Genomic DNA, 18,443 nt, shown 5'->3' with positions numbered 1-18,443 from the left:
CCATTTTTTATAAAGTGGATCAGTTTGATTTTTATAAAATATAGATCATTTTTTTTGAAATTGGATCGGTTCGATGCGGTGCAGTTATCCACTTTTTTACTCATATATGGATCGGTTTTTTTAGAAAACTAAACCGAACCGAACCGATCCACTTTGTAAAAATGAATCGGATAACTGAACCGGTTTTATAAAGTGGTTCGGTTTATATTTTTTTCAAAATGGATCGGATTTTTCAATATGGATCGGATCGGTTCGGATCAATTTGGATTTTTTGCACACCCCTACTACCCAGTAGTTCAACTTCATCTTCTTTCTTTTAAGTTGCTTATTTTGTTTGCAATGTTAATAATAATAACTCAGGTTTTCTCATATTCTCTTTCTAACATTATTCTTTTTGTTCTTCATTGAGATTTGTTAAAGATCATAAGTCTCGCTACTAAATTAGTATACCTTTTGATTTAGAACAAAAAATTAGATAAATTATTTTAAAACAATTTATTAAGATTATAATTTAATAAGTATATATTAATCCACTTTTTTTAGTTATTAATGAATAAAAAGTATCATCATTATATGACTCTTAAATTAATTATTACAAAAAAAAATCAATAAATTTATTATAATAGTTATTTGATTTATTTGTGATTAGATGATAATGTAAAATTGTTTTAATCTACATAACCTATTTTTCTTAAAAATATTATAATTTTATTTTTCTGTCACCATATTACAATTCTATCTAAAAAAATTAATTAATTTTGTTTAATATGTTTTTAGTTAATTTAATTTCTATAGAATTGCGTTCAAAAAATTTTCATTTTTTTAAATTTAAAAAAAAAATGAGGGTTGTGGTTTATGGACATGTTAAAATTTGACACGAGGCACACGGCTGAGGGAGGGAAAGTCCCAGGCAACAGCACAGCGGTATTGATCCAAAGTGGAACGCATTTATGATTTCTGTTCTTGTACTTGATTGTCACGAAAACGATACTTCACCTTATATTTTTCATTCTTTTTAAATAATAAAACAAACAAAATTAGCACTCCAATAATATTAATTTTATAAAATTTAAAAATAATTAATTAAATTATAATTAAAATATTCTATAAATTATAATGAAAGGGTTAGCCTAGTGGTTGAGTAGGGAAATGTTAAGATAATTAGAAACATGAAAACCTAGGTTTAATGCTTATTGCGACCATCTTTATAATTTTTTCTATTTAAAAAATAAAATAAAATTTAATGAGACCAAAATATATTGAAAGATCCAACCCATCAGCCTTGGGCCAAAAGCCCGTAGGGTCAACTATTGATGGTCTTACAACAACACGGTTTCCATTTCCATTCAGACCCACTTAGACCACTGTCACTGTGATCAATCCAGCATGTTAAAATTTATTTTATAATTTTTTAACACTTTTTTTTTATTGTACCACAACATTTTTTTTATTATTTTAAATCATTTAATTGATTTTTTAATAATCCAAAATTCTAAAGAAATTCTTATAGCCTTTTATTTGTGTGACTCACAAAAATTGAAGAGTAACATATATTCGTTCGTTCGAGTAATACAAGTAAATATTTTTATAAATAATCGCTAGTTGCTATCACTAAAATATAAAAATACAATCGTTTTTAATAACGTATTACATTTTAAAATATTAGCTAATATTTTTATATATATCAATAATCATATATTATATTTAATATATATACATATCATTTATTTAACATCAAATAAATGCATAATATTTTATTAATATGACATTTATATCTATTATTTAAATTGATTATATATTATATACAATCTTTATAATATTTAATGCTATTTTGGAGATATAAGAGGATGTTGTTCACCTTATTACCGTTTTGTTTAAAATTTGCAGTCAAGGATTCAACTACTTAAGGCAGACGAAATCATTTAAAAGCATAATTTTCCTTTGACATTTTCCCCCATGGCCACATTATTTTGTTAGCAAACTGTTTGAGTTTAATAAAATTATTAATAAGTAACAAAGTTGTATCACTAAAAAGTTTAACATGATTATATACTTAAAATTCAAATAATTATCAATTAAGTTAAAATAATTTGATGTAAATTACTAATAAATCCCTTGCACTTGATCTTGTTATTCAGTGTTTCAACAACACAATGGAGACATTTTCTTATTATTAAATTAAAATACCTCTATAAGAACATTTCCCATACTCAGTTTTTAACCATTTCTTAAATTTAAGTACCCGACTCTTATAATAATTTCCATTAGAACATGCTCATATGGTATGAAAGATTGTTAAAATTTAAATACTGTTTATTATATAAGAGACGGTTGTTTAGAAATAAAATAAAAAAAATACTGTCTTCCTACATAATTACACCCTTCACCAAGTTCTTTCACACAAAGTGAAATATAAATAAATAATGAAATGTAAATAAAAAATTATAAAAGTTTAAGATATCTATAAAAATTATCCATTTTAACAAAACTTGTAAAAATATAATATAAATTACTCATAAGTGGTATAAGATGGTATATTCCATTTAAAGTGAAATAAAAACTTAAAGAAATTGATTATAAGAGCCTCATCGGATATGCTCTAAGTGCATACTTATAAAGGATTCTAATGTGAGAAAGAGACTCACGTTCACCGGTAATATTTCGTGGACGTATGATTGTAAATTATTTGCAAGTACTAAATTGTTATTTATTTATTATTATTATTTAAATAATTGTATCCCAAAATGGCTAGGTAGGAACAGAGTAACAGGATATATCACCGGGGCTATGTAAATATGGAATTAATGCCATGTCATGTTCTTAAAATGAGAGTTTCATCTGTTGAACCGATTAATATGAATTGTCAATTTTTCATTATATTTAATATTTTTTTAAAATATTTATATTTAGGGAGCTTTTGATAGGAATAAGTTTTTTTTTACCTAAGAATCATGATTTCTAAAAATTATGAATCTCAAATTTTTTTGAAAATGGTTAAAATCTATTTGTTTAAAGATTTTTTAAAATATTAATGTAAGTTTTACGAAAATAGGGATGACAAGTAAACTTATGAGTAATACCTGAATTCGTTATGACTTTGACAAAAATACCCAGTTTAACTGGATACGGGTAATATCCAATTCATTAAATTAGTTATGGGGACGAGATGAGTATACACATATTTATCTCATACCTATATTCGCACTCGTATTTTTACTTGCTTTAATTTTTAATTTTTTTTACAATGTATTTGACACTTATGTAAACAGTACTCTATTTTAAATTTATATTAAATAAAATTTAATGAATGTAATTTTGTAATTATTATTCTATGTTGAAATTCTTATTTTTTAATATTTATTTAAAAAAAATTAATTAATTTTTATGCAAATATGAGATGAGTACAAGTATATTCAAGGAGATGGGGATGATAACACAAATCTCATAAGTCATATCTATTAGGTATGAGAATGATATGGATATATAATACACGAAAACAAAGACATGGACGAAGATAATGAAACTTGTATCCATTCCATTAGTTGCTATCCCCACCTAGAAAATAAAATTCTCATATTTAGTTTCAACATTACTTTCCTAATTATATAAATATTATTTACAATATTATCATATCTTATGAAAAATATATAATTTATTAAAAGTTTATACATGAAATATCGTACTAATTTATTTTCTTAAAAAACAATATAATTAAAAGTGATAAAAAAAAAAAATATACCTAATGATATGTTTAATTTAATTCATATTTTTATTAGATAATAAAATTAATGTATTTTCATGTTTATTGTTCAAATAATAATGTATTTAATTTTTCTTGTTTTAAAAAGAAATATTATGATTTTTTATATGCATAAAACTTTTTTTATTACTCGAAAAAAAATTGAATTTTGACTCTTTCATGAGAATGTTTTTGTGAAAATGTTAGATAAAAATGGTTCTCAAGAAGTTATATTTTCTAAAAATATTTTTTTAAGTAACTACCATATATGAAAAATTAATATTTTTAATTTAAAAATCCCAATAAAATAAAAAGATTTTACGTACCAAATGTCACCAAAAGTTAACAAATATCCATAAAACATATTTTAAAATTCATATATTCATGTGGATATATAGTAGCAACTTCAATGAAAGTTGTATGCAATTAAGGGTAAAAAAAAGTTAGCAAAAGACTATTTCCCATAAATAATCAAGTAAACTCTTGACATAAAAAATAGTATATACATTTAAAATGTATTTTTTTTCTCAAGTATATACTTTTTATATGTAGTAATATTAATATAAGTGTGTATAGTGCATAGATAATGTCTATAAGTTTTTAAAATAATTGATACTTTATTTTATTAATTTAAATTTACAAAGAATTGTAAAGTATTTTATATGTTAATTTAAATATATATAATAAATATTAAATAATTTTTAAAATTTCTTAAATATTTTAAAATTGAATCATTAAAATTTAATATTAAACATGAATTATTAAGTGGGGCGAATATATATATATATATTATGATAGCATTGAAACAAACCATAAACAAATAATAGATAAGTTCACACATGGGCAGTAGACATTTTAAAAGTTGGTGTGGTTATTATGCAAGTCTGGGAGTGTTAAATTTGTATCCTAACACCACATTACAATATTTTAAAAGATAAGTTAATGGAGTGACTCACAATTTAACTACATTTTTTTTATGACTTACACATTTTCCATGTTATTGGAAAAAAAAAGAATTTGGTTTTGTGGTTGTGAGCAACAAAAAAGAGAGAGAAGTCAAAGACTTTGTTTCAATATTTCTCTTTTAAAAATGTGTAAATAATATACTTCATCAGTTTTTCTTTTTAAATTTGTTCTATTATATAAGTAAAATTTAATACAATTTATTGCGCATTCAAAATTTCAAAGCACCATTAATTACTATTTTTCAATAATTATACTTTTATGTTTACTAACTTTTAAATATTTTATACATCTGTCATAAATGAAAGAGAATTATCAGTCAAATTATATAACTAATACATTTAAAATAACTTTAATATAAGCAAATATATTAATTACATTTATGAATTTTTTGCAGTATATTTTAAAATGCAATATATTTCAATCAAATTATATAAACTAAAGATAAATTGACATAAGGTTTATGAAATTATATAGATGAAAATTTTAAATTTATACCCATTATAAAAAAGATATATTTTGATAACTACTTTTTTTAAATTCTATTATAAAATATTTTGATAATTATTCTTTTAGTCTCCACTTTTTAGTAGACTATTATAAATCTTAGATGTAAAAAAATATTCTTATATCTTCTTAGAATAATTATTACAAATACGAAATGTCTCGACCTTTTTAGTCAATATAATTTTTTTAATAATAATTTAAAAAAGAAAATTTTAATAAAATAATAGAAAGATAATAAAATAAAATAAAAACACATAAAAATATGATAGTAGTATAAAAACAAGATGTGTGAATCTCAAAATGTGGCCCCATGAATAAACACTAATGTCATTCTCATTGCAATTTGCTGAAATGCCAATTGTCACCACAATTGAGATATCCATATATTCACAATTTCACATTGATTCATGTCGCAAGTCCTAACCCCAAAATTTCTTCAAAACGTATCACTCAAAATTTCATTTGACAAAATCAAACCACCTTGATCCCTTAAGACACAAGACACAAGACACCCTTTTCTCACTGTTACATGCTCCGCAACATAACCACATACACATGCGAGCGTAAAAAACGTGTCGTAACGTAAAAAAATGAAGAACCGGTATCCGGTGCCGGAGAAACGGTGGTTCGTGGTTCTCTTGGTGGTTGGGTTGATCGGAGTGGTGCTTTACCTCACGAGCGCGATCCGAACCTCGGAAACGGTGGTGTGCCCAGGCGCGTTGGGGATCCGAACCCGAACCGAATTCAATTACGAACCGTCCCCGATCCAGCTCCGCGCGATTCTCCACTACGCGACCTCGCGCGTGGTGCCCCAACAGTCCGTGGCAGAGATCAAGATCAGCCTGGACGTGTTAAAATCCCTGGGCCGGCCCGTCAACTTCCTGGTGTTCGGGCTGGGCCACGACTCCCTCATGTGGGCCTCGTTCAACCCAGGCGGCACGACGGTTTTCTTGGAGGAGGACCCAAAGTGGGTCCACTCGATCCTGAAGGACGCGCCGGGCTTGCGGGCCCACACGGTGCGTTACAGGACCCAGCTGCGCGAGGCCAAGGCGCTGCTAACCTCGTACAAGACCGAACCCACGTGCGCGGCGTCGACGGCGTACCTGCGGGGGAACGAAGCGTGTAAGCTGGCGCTGCAGAATCTTCCGGAGGAGGTTTACGAGACGGAGTGGGACATGATAATGATCGATGCGCCCAAAGGGTACTTCGCGGAGGCGCCGGGGAGGATGGCGGCGGTTTTCTCCGCCGCGGTGATGGCCCGCAACCGGAAGGGATCCGGTGTGACGCACGTGTTTCTGCATGACGTGGATCGCAAGGTGGAGAAGGTTTATGCCTTGGAGTTTCTTTGTCGGAGGAACATGGTCAACGGTGCTGGCAGGCTTTGGCACTTTCAGATACCTCCTTCGCATTCCAATTCTTCGCGTTTCTGCTCCTAGATTTTTCCTTACTATCATTCTTTCTTTCACTTTTTAGGCTATGCTATCTATCATGCAACATCATCATACTATATCATACATTTACTTTACTTTTTCTCTTTTAATTACCGCCTCCATGCTTTCTTCTTTTACGTTTTTGTTGTTCGTGAATTTGAAGACAAAAGGAATCGCTGGTTTTAAATTAAGTGAGAATATATAATTTCATACCAGCTGAGTAAGGTGCATGGTGAATTGGTGATGCAGTGCAGTTAACTAAGTGATTGCTGTTAGAAAAAAAATATGAAATTATTTATTATATTTTTTGAAGCATTAAAAATATTCAATATTTTATTAAAAGCTCTTTTTTACCTAATGTTTATTGAGCACTTATCGACGATATATAGCAATTTCCGAAAGAGAATAAAATAAAATTTTCAGCAATGTTATGAGGATGAGGGTTGTGCTTGGTGGGTTATTGCCCAAATGAATTGAACCATGTGTTGTTCTGGTGAATGGTAAATGAAAATTTAGGTAGAAATCGTGGCTATTGTCGCGTTTGCATGTGTTGGCCCGAGTAGTTAAGTAAATATATGTAATTAACTCTCGTTCCATTATGGATATTGGTTCAGTTTCTACTAACGTGCGTAACTAAAATCTGGTTTGATAACTCTCTTTAATTACTCTTTAGCACTCAAAAACAAGTTAAAGACTTGCATTATCATTCTAATAATTTTTCTACGTTATAATTTATAGCAAATTGAAATGTTGACTTATGTACTATTGAACTTGCATTAGCAGCCCAACGTTTAAAAGTCAATAGTTAATGACAATCAGTATTGAATCATTTAATAAATTCATTATCAATTTAAATTGCAGCATTTAATAAATTTGACTATTTTAAAGTTAAAATTGAATGATATATTTACTTTCATACTTTATAAGCTTGTTCATTTTTTATGATTCAAATTATCAATTCTATCTAGTAATAAAAGATTTTTTTGTGTCATCATTATAATTTTGATGGATAAAAAAGTCATCAATTCTATATTATATAAACAAATTAAACATTTCGTATAATACATGAATAAATAGGTATAAAGTTTTTTTAATTTAATCAATAATATAAAATATAAATCTTTAATACACAGTTACATTTAATACTTAGAAAAAGTTTTACCATTATCATCTTAATCGACACAAATAGATATAAGTTAAAAATATGCATGTGGTCTTTAAAAAAATTAAATATAAGAATCTTATCATAGAAAAAATTGTGACCATTTTATTTTTAATATTACATGATAAAATCACGTAAGAAAAATATACATTACATGATTTTAATGTTTTGCTTCATGTTTTTTTACATGCATTTTCTTTTGAAGGTAATTAATCTTGTTCGAAGTTTGGTGACATATTAAACGTGGATATCTCAACTCGCATTAATATTATATTTTAAAATGAAACAAAAGAAACGACCATTTACCTATTTTGTAGCCTTCAAGATGAGTTTTCATGAAATGTTTCATGTTTTCTAGTAATATAATCTTTATTTTTATACTAATATGGAATTGGCCAGGGTAATATAGAACTGCGATGTTCACGTTGTACGTACACTTTGGTAAGTATTGGTCATGCTAGTTGCCTATTATGGTGTGGCTACCTTTCGATAAAGACCAAAGTCTCATCCTTAAGAAATTCCCAAATATGACAAAAAGAGAATAGAAAAAGAAACAAGAGATAGCACACAAATGTGCTGGTTAGAGATACCAATCGTGGCAAAAGAGCAAGGTATGCTGTTTTATTATTGAAAGTTGGAACACACCCATCAGATTTTGCTCCCATCCACTTCATATTTATATTCCACAAAGCAGAAAAGATAGATTACCAAAAAGAGAAATCAGAGAAAATCATTTTTTTTTAATTTTTAATTTTTTATTTAGAATAGCTATCAGTTCAAGTCTTCAATACAATTGCCCTTAATGTTATTACGTAGAAAAGATTCGAAAATTTCAGTCAGGAAATAAGAATGAGTTCTTAATAATAAACTAATGAAATTAGTATGTAAAGACCAAACAGGACATCTACGATTCATGATCACCTTCAACTCTATCACTATGCACTAGAAAGTAATGTTTATAATATTATAACTATGGGTAACAAATCATATACTAATTACATCTTCATAAAATACGGAAGAGGTCCAATTTGCATCATGTGATTACATCTGATATCATGGATGAATCAAAGAACAAAACCAGCCCAGCCACTCTAAGGCAGACGTGTTAATTAACCCCGTGGAAACACTGCATTCTATACAAAATCTAACATACTACAAAAAATATTTCATCCTGTCATCCCTCCTCATGGCATTATATACAGCTTGGACCTGAAAAATGCAACAAAATTCCATATTATGTTATATTCACCATGGATCATATTCTTTAAGAATAAATCCATCTTCAGCAAAAATAAAATAAAATAATAAGCTACAAAGGTTTCCTTCAACAAGAGGAAAAGAGACAAGTAAACAACACAGAAAGACCTGTTCACTGGAAACAACTTGGACAGGCCCAATGTTTACGGATACATATTTGCCCCTTGCTGATAACTTATGCTTCACGCGTCCCTGTAACAAAATATGTTAACGTTCATCAAATATGAATATCAGCCACCAAATAAAAGTGTAGATGTAATATATTGATGAGAGTTAATAATGCTGTATTCAACACTCCTGTATCAGTCTCTTGAAGGCAATCATAGCATGCAAGGTTATACTTCATAAAAAGTTAAATAAAAGCTTACCATATATTTAGGGAGCATTTGGACGAAGTTATTTATGGCTTATGAGAGTGGCTTATTACCTTCCTATTAGCTTCTTTTAACTTATTTTAACAAGGTTCATAGAGATGTTGATGAAAATAAGCTGTTTTTATCTTTATTTCAATAAGCATTACAATTAAACTCTTGAAGAAGCTTTTATTTGATAAGAGCTGATTGAACAAATGTTGAATCAAGTTGTTTACCCGAACACACCCTATATGTGATGAATAATAGGTTCTAATGGACTCAGCCTGTCCATTTTGTAAGTACTTACGGTACAGTGGACTACTTCACTTTTCCTCAAATTGTTAGACTTGGTGCAAGACTAAGGAGCAATCAAATTAATTATCACTGACCAGGGCACAATTATCAGTTTTAATTATTAAATGCTTCTAAAGGTCATATCGGCACTGCATTACTATTCTAGGTAATTTGTATAAAACAGGTATAAAGCATCTCCCAGTCGGTCATCCTGTCCCAAATTTCAAAACATTTTGAGTAAAAAAGGGAACTGAATACAATTAAAGACCAGTAAAGTTTGCCTATTTTGGGAGAGCAGATCTTCAACTACCAGCCAAATATTAGAGAATAAAGGCAATTTCTAAATTCAGTCACAATATAACAAGCAATTAACACCTGGCTGACACTATCTTCTAGGTGTATGCTTTAGATCAACGAAATTGAGTTTACATGGGTGAGGGCGCACTTACACACATGCAACAGAGAGGAGTGAAATACTTTTCAGGACTATTCATAGATGATGATTATTCAGTTTCAGCCCATCTAGATTTTATGCTTTAGATCAAGAGGACTGTGTGTGATGAGCACATCCTTTAAAGTCTGTATGTGTCTGTGACTAGGTGTTTTCCTTCCCTTTGAGCAACTTCCACAAGAGATTTTTGGGGGCAATACACCTAATATTAGAAACATCAAGCACATGCTTGAAACTATTTTCACTCGAGCACATGCTTGAAATATGTTAGGGGCAATACATATCTTATTTGAAACTCAGGGCACGCTTGAAAGATTTTAGGGGCAATACACCTCATACTGGAAACCTTCAGCACATCCTTGAAAGATTTTATGGGCAATACACCTCAAATTTGAAACTTTGAGCATACACTTGAAAGTCTTTACACTGTGTGAAACCCTCTAACCACAGTCCTTCAGATTGCAGGGTCAAGATTAGTCCCTTTGTCCTTTCCAATGCTTATTTTGTATCTCTGTTATGGGTATATTTCTATTTTCAAGCTTCTTACCTCAATGATAAAATCTAAAGAAGTTTTCTTTAGCAGGTCAATATAGTTAGTACTTAGTAGTTTGGTTGGTATTGTTATAACTATTGGTGACAGAGCTCAGCAACCTTACAAGCCAGAACTATTAACTAGATAAAATGATAGATATTGACATATGATCTTATAACCACCAAAGCAGAAAAACTATGCAAATCAAAAGTTGCACTTGCAGCTCACAATGAACTTCTAAAGTTAGTTGTATAGATGTTAATTATTGGTTATTTACACACAATATGATAGATGTACTATTGGATATTGATACTACAGAGCTAATTTTGCAACAATCATTGCAATTAGTTGGTTTTTATTTAGCGGGGGGTGTTTTTGACTTTATTCTTTTATTTGACAATCAAACAGAAGACTTGAATTATGGTTGATGGTTCCACCTTGGACTACTATTTTATAATCCTAACAAACGAAACTATGTTTTCCATCAACAATAATCATATAATGTTAAAGAAGAAACAGCCAAGTAACATAAAAAAGTTGGACTTGGACTGAAGCAAAAATAGTCACAAAATTAAAAATAATAACAAATAAAAAAACTTCAAAAATATATTAGATATGCATATGTTACAGTTTCAATTACTATTACAATTAGCATGGATCATATTTGTATTGTCTAAGAAAGCCAGCTAATTTCACCAGAACAGATAGTTTTATAGAAAAAGAATACACGTGGCATGTGGATCATACTATAAATTAGTGCATCAATCATCATATCTTTCAAAAAAGCCCTGTTTTAAATAGCTCGTGTACAACTTACTTGGACCTATCTTATGACATAGACACATAGTGCATATCAAGATAACTTCCGATATGATATGTCCATAAGCTGTTTTCAGCTTATTTCGATGAGCTCTACAGGATAGCTTATCAAAACAACTTAGACCTTATACAAAAATAGTTTGACTCTATGTTTCCTTCAATTATAAAAACAATTCATACATAAGTACTTTTACAATAAATACTTATTTAATCAGACCTTAATTAAGGTATTTATCTAAACAGGCCCTAGTATGTTTCGATGCAAATTTAGAAATGTTACTAAGAGTTTCTCTACTTGAAAAAGTTCTTTATTTCCAATGTAGAAACTCTCAAAAAGTTCTTCAAAACTTGTATCCAAACAGACTCTAAATCCAATTTCTAAGGTCCTAGAAACACGTTGAGGCGTGAACACACACCTGAGGAATTGGCTGCTGGATTACGGATTCCACGGCAACAACCATGGCTTGCACAAAGTCCTCACCTCCAGTTCCTATTGCAGTGAATCCCCTATCGGTAGGGTATGAGTTCACCTGCACACCCCACATTACAAACACATAAGTATTGCAACAAACAACAACACACAGTGCCACAAGGTGCAAACAAAAGAAACCGTTAAAACTTAAAAGCAAGCAAAGAGTTCAAAAAAGTACCTTCTGGTCCAAAGTGAGCCATTCATTAGTAGAATCATCCGAAACAGTCCCTCCAATAACCATGTTAGTGGTTTGCCCAACCCTCCCTTCCGCTTTAGACACCTCTGCAGCGTAACCAATCAAAGAAACTTTCAATTTCAATTTCCGTTAAATCAAATAGTTGAGAACGGTGAATTACCGGAAATGGCCTTCAACACGGCTTCTTGAGGGGGACCTTGATCGTCCTGAAACGACGGCGTCTCGCTGTGAGAAGAGCAGCAACGGAGGGTTACGCCTTTGCCACGGCGAAACGGACCAGCCCTAACGCCACCGTTACTAAAATGAAGAGGCTGAAATCGAAACGGTTCCACCAGAATCGATGAACGAAGCATGCTCCTGCACGCCATTTTTTCTCTCTGTTCTCCGCAACACACGATAAATTCGTAGTTTATAAAGCATCTCCATCACCCTCGCAAAACACAGATTTTTTTCGATAAGGACCGATGTGAATTCTCACTAATGCCCCTCCCTATAAGGATCTTATTGACTTTTCACTCGAGGAACATAATTTTTTTCTTTTCAATTTTACTATTTTTTAGTTGAAAAAACAAAACCCTAACCTCTTCATCCCTTTTCCGATGTACGGATCCGAGAATAACCGCGAAGACTCGGAGCGAACGGCGTTCAGAAGAGCAGAGAAGAAGTACAAGCTCTACTACGACAACAATGCTTCTTCCAAGAACAAAAAGTATTTCACTATTTTATTTATTTTATTCCTTTGAACTTAGGGTTTTTCAGTTCGTTGTTTCAACAGATTCTAATTGCAATTCCCTTTCTTTGCAGAAAAAAACAACCAAAATCCGTTGACCTAACGGAGGTCCTTGACTTCAGATCCATTCTACAATGCCATCTTCAAAACGGTGCGCTTCCTCCGGGTGTTATCGTTCTTCACGACAAATTCACTTCACCAGTTTTTTCCTTGCAAAATCACCCAGGTATTTTCTCTTTATTTGATTTAGAGACCGAAATTGAATATAGTGCCATTTATGATTTATCTAACTCATTAGATAACTAAATATATGAGCAGAGTAACTAACTAGCTCATATATGAGTAACTAATGAACTTTGAAGTTACTCAACCATGTTTGGTGATGCCTAATTTGCAGGGTTTTATTTTATTCCTGGGGCATTAAACGTAGAGAAACAATGTAGTTTGATAAGGGAGAGTTTGGTTGATTTTCCGCAGCCACCTAACAGAACAAATCACAATGCCATGTATGGTCCTGTTCAGGATGTGTTTGTTGCGGCCAAGGAAGGGAAGGTCTTGGTTGAAGACAACTCTGACTCTCCAAAAGGATGGAAGTTTACTACTGAAAAGGATGCGTCGTTGAGGAAGTGCAGATCGGTTTCTGGTTCTGCGTTGCTTCGGAAGTTGCGGTGGAGCACCCTTGGCCTACAATTTGATTGGTCCAAGGTAAGTTATGATTCACCAAATTGAATATTTTTGGGATTGGTTGCTCTTCTGAACAATTAAATTTTAGTTGTGGGCTTGTTTGTTTTTGGAATGGCTTTGTATCTACTATTTAGGATACATCTGTTTTTTGCTGGAGAGGAACTGTTTTTGTGGTGGTTTGAAACTGTGAATGAGGTAAATGACAATTGCTTTAAGAAATAGCCCAAGTGTTCTAGACAGTGCCACTACGTTCTTACTTTTTGGAGCGCTGGATGCATCTTAATCAATAATTTTCTGAGATTAAAGATTGTTGTTGCTTGTTATAAGGTTGCTCAACATGTATCTTAAATTTTGCTTGCTAGAAGTTCTCTCTTCCCTGTTACAAAGATGTCAAACTACACCTCTTTTACCGAGGTTATTATGACTGCATCACCTACATGTGCACCCTTGGGTTTTATTGGGAATTATAATTTAATTTCAGATTCTTATAAAAGTCATACCCATTGATTTTTCCCGGAAACCACTCAATTACTATGTCTGTGTGCAGCGGAATTACGAAGTGTCTCTCCCACATAACAAAATCCCTGATGCACTGTGTGAGCTTGCCAAACAACTGGCAAAGCCTGCTTTGCCTGCTGGTGTTGAATTCAGGCCTGAAGGTGCAATAGTGAATTACTTTGGCTTAGGTATGCTTAAAGTAGACAGTTCTTATGAATTTTCCTGTGTGATAGTTCCATGTGTCCTCTTTTACTCCCTTTTTAGTTTAATTTTGATTCAATGGCAAGTGTCAACAGAAAATTTTAACCTCTCATTTTAATTTTTATATTATTCCAGGGGACACACTGGGTGGCCACCTTGATGACATGGAAGCAGATTGGAGCAAGCCTATAGTTAGTTTAAGGTACTATGCTAATTTCTTTTGAATGTTTTGCTTTTTAGCTTCTAGATACCAACAGGTCAAAACTCAAAAGAAAGATTGAACATGTAATTGGATCCTAATTAGTTTGTTGTCCCTGTTGCCTCAGTCTGGGCTGCAAAGCTATATTTCTTTTGGGAGGAAAATCCAGAGAGGATACGCCCCTGGCAATGTTCCTTCGAAGTGGCGATGTTGTTCTTATGGCTCGAGATGCAAGGGAATGCTTTCATGGTTAGCATCCTAAACTTAGTTTGTGAAATAAGAGTGATGCATATGATCATTTGAAATTTTAAAATTAGTGATTGGTGTCACATGGATAAAGATTATCGTTGGGAATTAACATGTTTAATTAATAATTGAGTGATTTATATGATATTACCAATGCTTGTGCAGTTTCATAATTCTGTCTAACTACTGGAAATCGATTTGGTCTATGTTGTAGGGGTTCCTCGGATCTTCACAGATAAAGAAAATGCTGAAATAGGCCATCTTGAGACACAGCTGACGCATGAAGATGATCTTTGTTTCTTAAAATACATTCAAACTTCTAGAATCAACATCAATATCAGACAAGTTTTTTGAGTAGTATTTTCTTTTCTTTCAAAGAGAAATTTTGTTTAACTAGCTCATGAAACAAAAAATGATGTATCATTTTTACTAAACGTGATTATTGATTCAGTTCTATTTTATATGACAAGTGAGTCTAATCCAGCAAACCTCGCGTTTTCTTTATTACTTTTCCTTTTCCTTCAGTTATTTCTTCTCATATTGTTGAGTCAGGGACTTGGAAGATAGCACTTTTTTTAATCTGTAAAAATGGAACTCGGTTGTAAGGTTGCACTTGATAATAGCTATTTTGTTTTTCCTATATAGTTTCTAGCTGAGGTGCACATCTGGTTCCCACATTAAGACAAAAGCCACGATTTTTGTAATTTTGACTTCTTTTATCCACATTTGTGTTCTAAACGCAGATTGAAAAACACGTTTTCAATAATTCAATGTGTTTGGATGTCACCGTCCATTTACCCCAAACTACTATCATACTGAAGCTAAAATTTACGTACGTACGAATAGCTGGTTAACAATATTACATTAGCTATCGTCAATTAGCATCAAGCTATGTTAACGGATTGGTAATAATTGGAATTTGAAAGGTTGATAACAATAAATATGTTATTAGAATGGGAGCATACAATAATTGATTTGTGATTATTGAATCACGAAGGACATAGAAAAAGTTTCTCTTGTTGATCATTGAAAAAATTTACGGCATAAAAATAAAAACTAATACATGTTGAGAGTGGGATTTGAACCCTCGCCCTTTCGGACCAGAACCTTAATCTGGCGCCTTAGACCAACTCGGCCATCTCAACGTCGTTGTACGTTTGACACAATTTTGTATTCGGATTTCATAACAAGACCAACGCCAATTTGTAAAATACACTATATGTGATCTTTGAGTGAAAATTAAGAAAGGTATATTTTGCCTTTATTCTGCTTCGTGGAAAAACTAAAACAATAGGTGATAGTTTAATATGTGCACCCTAAACGGACTTTTGTGATATCAAACATTTGAAGTTGCATACAAATATTTTTTAAATAGAGAATATAAATTTTCTTTAAAAATAAAACATAAATACTTTTACTTCATACGAAATAATTTGTACAAAAACTAACGAATAGATAATTTTCCCACTCTGAATATGCAGCCTCGCACATGAATGAGTTGGAATATAAATCGAAATCTAAATTATTGTTTTTAATATCATAGAAGTAGCTATAGGATTTTTTTATTATTTTTTTTATAATCTTTTTGTACTCTTATAGCCTACAAAACATTATACATAGACCATATTTTTTATAGTAGTGTAAAAAAATGCACTTTCTTAGAGGTGGAATGTTTTCTTACTCCGTCGCATTATGAGATATACTTGTTTTAAAAGGTCATTAGTCCCAATATTAATCGCATAAAAGGAAAAAAAAAATAAAAAATGATAGCCATTTGTCTCAATATTAATCGCACAAAAGGAGTCACTTTCTACCACGTAATATACAGTGAATATGTCTGTTTGTGCTTATTCAGGATTTTATATTTGGATAAACCATTTCAAAAATTTTAAACATAAATTAACAAATTATTTTGTGCGAGACTAAGAAAAATGGTCCGAAATTACTTTTTTATTTTTATGTTTTAAATAAATGTACTTTTTATTTAACATTTTCTTTTTATATATATTTAATATAATTTTTTTTATTATTAAAAATTACTGTTTTAGGACAATAGATAGCAAGAGTACGATGTAGTACTTTTAAAACAATAATTATTAAACACAATAGTTGAGAAAATTATTTAAAAGCAATTTAAACGTTGTAAATAAGAAAAATGGATGAGATGATGCGTAAAATAGTATTTTGAGTGTATAAATAAATATTAAAAAAAAAGAATAGAGTAAAAATGTGTGGGAATTGGAAGAGAGAAAGAGAAAGAGAAAGCAAAACGTAAAAGAAAAACATCTAGACTAGCCTCCAAAGTCCAAACACAAGGCTTCTAACAGCCACCAAAGGCAGTGTCGTCAACGTGTACAATTCCACAACCACTTTATTTATTTATCTTTTTTTTTTTTTTTTTCCCCTCTCTCTATTATTCCACACTCCACAACATCATATCATAAAATCTTTCTCTCTTCTATCCTCACCCCCCTCTCTCTCTCTCTCTCTCTCCATCTCCGATTAGCAAATCATCATGGGCCCGATGGTTCTGACCCAACTGGCGACCGGCCTGAGCGTGCTGGCGGGAGCGGTGCTGGTGAAATCGGTGATGGACCAAAAGCCCATGGCCGGCCCATTCCCTCGCTGCCCCACCTGCAACGGGACCGGTCGAGTCACGTGCCTCTGTTCGCGTTGGTCCGACGGCGATGTGGGCTGCTCCACGTGCTCCGGGTCGGGTCGCATGGCCTGCTCCAGCTGCGGCGGCAACGGAACCGGAAGACCCTTACCCGCCAGAATTGCTATTCGCCCCCCCACCCCCCCCCTCTTGATTTTACTTTTTAACAATCCATTATTATTGTTATAATTATGTAATATATATAAAGTCCACCTTCATCACACTTGTAGCGAACAGAGAGCCCAATTAAATCAAATTATTAGCTTCTGAACTTGTAATCTAATCATATGTTACTGTAATTCTGATTCTTCATTTCTTATACAACCATACAATTAATTTTCCTTAATTTCTTTTGCTTTTCTTGTTGCTCTACCCGTGCTAGCTAATCCAACATCTTCTTGTGGAATTCACGCACGTGGTTGTAATGTGAAATCATTGCTCTCCTTCACTCACAATAACAAGTTTTTTTATTTTTTATTTTTTTATATTTATTTGAGTGGAATATACTGTATATGATTATTATGTTGCCGAGCTTGACTAGTTGAATTAGAGGAGAAAGTTGCCTTTATAATTACTATCACTGTGCTTGACCGAATCAAATTGGACCATTTCAGGGATTGTTATTTATTGGGTCGTGATTTTAAACTTAAAACAATGACTTGGTTGTTTCTCTAAGAGTATGGTTTAGAAAAAAATGTCTAACTACCATTTTTTTCATTCGCAAGCATATGGTGGAAGGCATATATGGGTTTGTTGAATTGTTTAGTATCCTAGTGCGTTTTAACATATGTGATTGTGATATAATTTTGTGCATGTTAGCTGGCTTCTGGTATTCAAGTCAAGTGTTTTATATTTGTTTTTGTTTTTTGCTGTGGTGTTAACCGCTAAATCTTGCTCCATGAAACCCCACAAGTGTGGAAAAGACACCAAAAACACTCAAAAGAAGAATATCATTAAAAAAAATATCTTATTGCTTATTTGACTTAATAGTTCATTAATTCCTCTAATCATAACGTGTATTTTATATGAAAAGATTGCTTGAAAAGATTACTCA

The 18,443-nt window shown here is 31.7% G+C and overlaps 4 protein-coding genes and 1 non-coding gene across 5 annotated transcripts; 3 read left to right on the top strand and 2 right to left on the bottom strand.

The window, feature by feature from the left end:
- Nucleotides 1-5,557: 5,557 nt before the first annotated feature.
- LOC109799281 (arabinogalactan O-methyltransferase 1) lies at nucleotides 5,558-6,749 on the top strand. The gene has a single exon (XM_020359829.3). It carries the CDS (start codon nucleotides 5,800-5,802, stop codon nucleotides 6,643-6,645), a length of 846 nt encoding a protein of 281 aa, XP_020215418.1. The 5' UTR covers nucleotides 5,558-5,799; the 3' UTR covers nucleotides 6,646-6,749.
- A 1,990-nt stretch (nucleotides 6,750-8,739) lies between these two features.
- LOC109795368 (phosphoribosylformylglycinamidine synthase) lies at nucleotides 8,740-12,584 on the bottom strand. The gene is made up of 5 exons (XM_020354845.3): nucleotides 12,336-12,584; nucleotides 12,158-12,261; nucleotides 11,924-12,037; nucleotides 9,167-9,250; nucleotides 8,740-9,010 (listed from the first exon to the last, which is right to left on the bottom strand). The coding sequence occupies exons 1-5, from the start codon at nucleotides 12,541-12,543 to the stop codon at nucleotides 8,954-8,956; spliced, it is 567 nt and encodes a 188-aa protein (XP_020210434.1). The 5' UTR covers nucleotides 12,544-12,584; the 3' UTR covers nucleotides 8,740-8,953.
- Nucleotides 12,585-12,618: 34 nt separating this feature from the next.
- On the top strand, nucleotides 12,619-15,194 carry LOC109795359 (oxidoreductase, 2OG-Fe(II) oxygenase family protein). The gene is made up of 7 exons (XM_020354833.3): nucleotides 12,619-12,884; nucleotides 12,980-13,131; nucleotides 13,303-13,610; nucleotides 14,137-14,275; nucleotides 14,424-14,490; nucleotides 14,615-14,736; nucleotides 14,948-15,194. Exons 1-7 carry the CDS (start codon nucleotides 12,775-12,777, stop codon nucleotides 15,085-15,087), a joined length of 1,038 nt encoding a protein of 345 aa, XP_020210422.1. The 5' UTR covers nucleotides 12,619-12,774; the 3' UTR covers nucleotides 15,088-15,194.
- Nucleotides 15,195-15,797: 603 nt separating this feature from the next.
- Nucleotides 15,798-15,878, bottom strand: TRNAL-AAG (transfer RNA leucine (anticodon AAG)). The gene has a single exon. It is a non-coding gene; the product is annotated as a tRNA-Leu (tRNA).
- A 1,263-nt stretch (nucleotides 15,879-17,141) lies between these two features.
- On the top strand, nucleotides 17,142-17,735 carry LOC109802954 (chaperone protein dnaJ-like protein). The gene has a single exon (XM_020364392.3). It carries the CDS (start codon nucleotides 17,249-17,251, stop codon nucleotides 17,576-17,578), a length of 330 nt encoding a protein of 109 aa, XP_020219981.2. The 5' UTR covers nucleotides 17,142-17,248; the 3' UTR covers nucleotides 17,579-17,735.
- Nucleotides 17,736-18,443: the final 708 nt, after the last annotated feature.

The sequence above is a fragment of the Cajanus cajan genome, chromosome 3 (genome assembly GCF_000230855.2).
Source record: "Cajanus cajan strain Asha chromosome 3, NIPB_CcT2T_4, whole genome shotgun sequence".
NCBI classification, from domain to species: domain Eukaryota; kingdom Viridiplantae; phylum Streptophyta; class Magnoliopsida; order Fabales; family Fabaceae; genus Cajanus; species Cajanus cajan.
This window is presented reverse-complemented; position numbering and strand designations above follow the sequence as displayed.

What these genes read in the sequence shown, in the direction of transcription:
- LOC109799281 (XM_020359829.3), top strand. Translation starts at nt 5,800, where the DNA reads ATGAAGAACCGGTATCCGGTGCCGGAGAAACGGTGGTTCGTGGTTCTC.
- LOC109795368 (XM_020354845.3), bottom strand. Translation starts at nt 12,543, where the DNA reads ATGGCGTGCAGGAGCATGCTTCGTTCATCGATTCTGGTGGAACCGTTT. An exon ending in CGTGTTGAAGGCCATTTCCG is followed by an intron (nt 12,262 to 12,335) that starts GTAATTCACCGT and finishes GTTACGCTGCAG; the next exon opens with AGGTGTCTAAAGCGGAAGGG. An exon ending in TCCAGCAGCCAATTCCTCAG is followed by an intron (nt 9,251 to 11,923) that starts GTGTGTGTTCAC and finishes ATTTTGTTACAG; the next exon opens with GGACGCGTGAAGCATAAGTT.
- LOC109795359 (XM_020354833.3), top strand. Translation starts at nt 12,775, where the DNA reads ATGTACGGATCCGAGAATAACCGCGAAGACTCGGAGCGAACGGCGTTC. An exon ending in GCTTCTTCCAAGAACAAAAA is followed by an intron (nt 12,885 to 12,979) that starts GTATTTCACTAT and finishes CTTTCTTTGCAG; the next exon opens with AAAAAAACAACCAAAATCCG. An exon ending in TACAATTTGATTGGTCCAAG is followed by an intron (nt 13,611 to 14,136) that starts GTAAGTTATGAT and finishes GTCTGTGTGCAG; the next exon opens with CGGAATTACGAAGTGTCTCT.
- LOC109802954 (XM_020364392.3), top strand. Translation starts at nt 17,249, where the DNA reads ATGGGCCCGATGGTTCTGACCCAACTGGCGACCGGCCTGAGCGTGCTG.